Source organism: Clarias gariepinus, chromosome 11, assembly GCF_024256425.1.
Source record: "Clarias gariepinus isolate MV-2021 ecotype Netherlands chromosome 11, CGAR_prim_01v2, whole genome shotgun sequence".
Classification (NCBI taxonomy): domain Eukaryota; kingdom Metazoa; phylum Chordata; class Actinopteri; order Siluriformes; family Clariidae; genus Clarias; species Clarias gariepinus.
The window spans coordinates 29187501-29192500 of NC_071110.1; the positions used below are offsets into that span (position 1 = coordinate 29187501).

Consider the following 5000-nt stretch of genomic DNA (forward strand, 5'->3'; position numbering starts at 1 on the left):
ACTTTAGTTCAGCCAGACATTTACACATTGTTCGATACAATTAACGGGACAAATGTACAATAAAAGTTTTGAAATAAACTTCGTAGCAGGATGTTTCATCAGGAACTTTGATCATACTGTAGTTGGTTATCACCTCCTGAACAGAAATTTTGTATGACAGTAATGAGGTGGGTGAAGTGAAATACTCCATCTTATTGGTTTCATAATTGTCTAATAAACTTTCCTGTAAAAGTGGCTGATGAATATGTTAATTCCCTAAAAGCACTGCATAACTAATGGAATAAGTAACCTCATTATTTTGGATTTGATGTATTAAGAAACCATATAAGATCTTTTACTGCCATGGACAAAGAAGCCTTTGTCTCTTTAATGAGTGTAAACTGGGGAAGCAACTTGATCTCATGCACAATTTATAGGAACTCTAACGACCAAGACCAACCTCCACTGGAAAATCATATTAACGGGATAAGAAAAGCGGACGCTACAAACACCAACGCTAAAATTCGGTAATTATGAACCCATCAAATGCTTTCTTCAAATCTTACATTCGCTCCTACCTCCCAGCCCTGTTGGCGAAGACTTCCCTCAAAAGGTCCGAATTCCTCTCCGACCTCGAGCCTCCTCTTGCTCCAGACGCCCAGGCCGCCAGCTGAGATGCCGGACTCACGCAGCTCAAAGTCTGATGGCGGAGACAGCGCATCCTCCTCATCATCCAGGTACACGGGTGTGTGGAAGGAGGTCTTGAAGCAAGAAGAGTCCACTGGAGAGCTTCTTTCACATAATACACTCGATGAGTGGACACTGTTGTTAGAGGTGATTAATGGGAATGGGTCTCCGTCGGACACTCTCTCAGCTTCCTCCAGGACGTTAGAGGGGAAAAGTGGGAAGTCACCTTCATCACCTGTAGAGGATAAAATCATTTTTAACAATAATGCCTCCAGGATTACTGGGTTTGGGACATTGGGTCAAAGATGTCTGTCGGTTTAGTGAGTGCAAGTTAAAAACACGTGTAAAGAAACAAAAGGTGATAAGGATTATATTCCTTAGGAGATAGGCCTCTGGATTAGGGCCATGCAGACAACCCACCCACACACACTTGTATCCCTGCCAACTTGGCAAGGTCTACAGTTTGTCCATGAGTGTTAAGTGCTAACTCTGTGTAGCCACATATGGGAAAATATACAGAGCTCCAAACAAAGGTATTTGAACACCAGTTAAACAAACACAGGGAAAAGGAAAGTGCTTAGTGTCTGTAATAACAGTGTGAGCCACTAGCTGAGAGCCCGCTGATTGTGTCCTCTTAGTACACCCTGTCAGACACCTCCTAAAAAACCAGAGCCAAATGTTTGGCAAGGGAATCCCCAACGGGAAGATTGAATTGCCTTGAGTGTTGTCTGCATTGTGTGGCTCCCAACACTCATACTTCCTCTTTTTTTTAATCATTTTCCATCCGTCCCTAGTGACGGAGAATCGGAGCAAAAACAGCGGACGTTTTAGCCAGTGAGGTTAATTGACAACGGAGAAGAGAAGGACGTTGTCTGTGACCTATAACCCTTTCCTTGCTTTGGAAAGGAAAAGTAGCACGTGGCTGATGAGTGTGTTTTGTTACTGTGTTTGAGATACTGTCCCCACTGGAGCGCTTATCATTGCTGTCATGACTCGTGTTATCTGGTCAGCGAGAAATCAAGGCAAAAATAGCGCAACAAACATCTGTACATCTCATTAGCTTGACCAGTGGTTATATACAGTACTAGTGCTATGGAAGGCTAATCAATTATTTTTATACCAGCTGATGCTACATGTGCTGTCTCAGCCAGGGCAAGTCTTGGATTTTTCATAAATCTATAAATGCAAGCTTTGCTACGAAGCTTGTCTTAAAACGGCAGTGCTGGGACAGTATAGGATTACATGAAACTTGTATGGGACACCATAGTGACCATGATGAACTAATCATGCTGATGGACAGAAGAAATTACCTCAAGCAGACTTTGGCAAATGTTTTTAGTTACGCGACCCTCGATTGCATTGATTGATGTCATAAGCAGAATGAGGCCACACAGACCTCGCAGGTCTATCGTTAGATCGGATTTTCATCTAAACAACACACATTAACCACAAGGTCTGTTCGAGAATTTAACTTTGATTTTATTGGGATTATCTTGTACAGTGTGACAAGTACTAATCGTCCAGTCCACACTAGATTAACACACTCGGAGCTAACCTACTGCGAGTAGGCCAGAGTGGAACTAGCATGCTGTGGCTAGTACGCTGTGGCTAACAGGATGTGACAGGTAGTGGTGAGTACTAATGAGGACTGAGCACATCTTCCTGTCTCTGTACATTCCAGTGTCCCAGCAGGGCAGCTAGCCTACACACACACACACACGCACACACACTTGCCTAGCTTTCCAACAACAGCTGAGAGCAGGTCAGGCACTCTTACTCTAAGCCGAGGCTCTGTTAAACATATGAAACCATAATGTTAACCTCAGCTATGCTGTTTAAACATCATTCAGCCCGAGTGCGAGAGTCTGCAACAGTCGCCAGGGCTTTTAAGGGTAACACAATCCGCCTTTCACTAGCTCCCCGTCCCCCTGCCTCTTAAAAGTGAAAAGGGAAAATCCCATTCCCTTCATCATGTGCAGTAGTGGCTGTATTTTGAGCAATAAACATATTAGTTTCAGGAAAAGGCAAATGTCTGTAAAGGAAAACAGAGCGGACCAAAGTGAAGGTGGGGTTCATGCTCCAAAGACTAGCAGCAGTTTCAGTGTTATATTGTTGATAATGATCAGGGTTTGGTCATTTTTAACAATCAGGGATTAGTTAAGGATGACTGAGTCTTAGAATTTTTTTTTTAATGGTACGAATCCAGGACGTACAATCAGCTGTTTTCTTAGGCCTAGTCAAAACCTGTAGTGTATCAGGACAGGAAAATAGATTAAACTTAATTTCTTGTACATGTCAACAAGACCCAGAATTATTTGCTTTTATACAAACAAGTGAAACTGTCTAATCCTCACACACACAAACACACACGTTTGGTTTAGTGACGTTATGAGGACCATTTATCGGCATGATCTTTAATGCAGCTAATTGAAGCCACTTCTCAAATCCAACCTTGGTTTTAATTTCTGTAACCTAAATGTTTTTAATAAAAAAAAAAGTAAAAAAAAAAAGAAAGAAAGAAAGAAAAAACTGTCTTATAAGGACCACACAAATGTCCCCACTATGTCAAAATAATAGACAAAGTTGTTCATATCCTTGTGAGGACATTTAGCTCATTAAGATGCCCACATGCACACACACACACACACATATATATACGCTACATTTTTTACTTAATTAAATGACCTTCCAATGATATAATTAATATGATATTTAATAATATTTAATCCAACCCAAACCTTAAAAATCTGCTTTTTTTGTTGGGACCAAACAAATGTCCAGATACCTGACATACAGTAGATATAAATGTGGGGACACTTACTCTAATCTATCTTACACACACACATACACACACACAAATATATTTGGCTCACAATTCTCTTGAGGACCTGGTCCCCATTAACGTAATTTTCATTGCTATGTGACATCATAAATTCCACCCTAAATGAAATGTTAGATACTAAAAGTAAACATTTAACATTGTGGCTCTTGTTTGAGCTTGTTGTTGCTGTTTGTTTGTTTTGTGTCGTTAATAATAACAACAACAACTTTTCCTTGTGGGTACCAGCCAAATGTCCCTAAAAAGTCAAACTGAATGTTAAGATAGAGATATTTCTATTCTTATGGACTACACACACACACACACACACACACACACACACACACACACACACACACACAGAGTGGTATTTCCCACATACAGTCCTGCCCTCCACCCCTGATAACATCTCTTGAGGCCGTGCCCTTCATGATGACCGTGCTGTACAATGGAGCTCTGACCATAAACCATCCTCGATTAGAACAGAACATTCTAGAATAGAAATAAAGTTCCCCTGGTGATGTCACGTGTACAAACACAACAATCACTGTCCGAGAATCCCGAAGAATAGCAGCATTTCCTGTTATTTAATAAAAGAATATGACACATCTCTTCCTGTGCCACCCATAATGATGGGGATATCTGTGTGTGTGTGTGTGTGTGTGAGTGTGTGTGTGTGTGTGTGTGTAGGTATGATAGTAAGGGTGTGCACGAGAACAGGCCTGGGAAAAAAAGACTATATATGTGTGTGTGTGTGTGTGTGTGTGTGTGTGTGTGTGTGTTGAATGGTTTTCACCTCTGCTCCGGGGTTCTGTCTCTCTCATACATCTTGTGATTATGCCGAGCAGCGTGGGAGCCTGCATCATTACCGCCTACATTAAAGATGATAGGAGCGGCCATTAATCACCATGACAACACACCCTAATGGAGAGGTGACCCAGTCAACGCCCGGGGACGTCGGAACGTGAGCACGCGCACACACACACACATGGTACAAATATGTTTACTGTGATCTAAGCTACCTGGCAGAATTACAGTAGATCTCTTTTTCTCATTCTCTGTCTTTCTCACTGTCTTTTTCTGTCCCTGTCAGTGTCTCTTTTTTCTCTTTCTGTCTTTCAATCTCAGTCTCTTTCTCTGTTCACTCCCTGTCCTCTTCTCCATCTTTCTGTCTGTTTCTTTATTTCACCGTCTATCTCTTCATTTTTCTTTCCCCCTCCTGCTGTCTATTTCTTTTGCTCTTTCCTCCACCGTCTCACCTTTTGCATTTCTCTCACTCTTTCTCCTACTCTCCTTCTCATACTCTTTCTTCCACCGTCTCACCTTTTGCATTTCTCTCTCTCTGTCCCACCTTCTGTCTCTTTTTCTCTTTTTATTTCTTCCTATCCCCCTTTCACCATCTCGCTCATGCTTTTTCTTCTTCCTGATTTGTTCTGTCGCCTCGCTCCCCTTTTCTGTCTCACTTATCCCTCACTTTGTGTCTTGCCTCTATTCCCTTCTCTCTCTTTCTCTTTCT

The 5000-nt window shown here is 41.8% G+C and overlaps 1 protein-coding gene across 9 annotated transcripts in view; it reads right to left on the reverse strand.

Moving 5' to 3' along the window:
- mecom (MDS1 and EVI1 complex locus) overlaps positions 1 to 5000 on the reverse strand; it is a 157167-nt gene that overhangs the window by 92422 nt on the left and 59745 nt on the right. For all 9 annotated transcript variants that reach the window (XM_053507215.1, XM_053507214.1, XM_053507219.1 and 6 more), the window contains exon 2: positions 558 to 901. In XM_053507215.1, coding sequence (XP_053363190.1) covers positions 558 to 901 — 344 coding nt within the window. The remainder of the gene's footprint in view (positions 1 to 557; positions 902 to 5000) is intronic.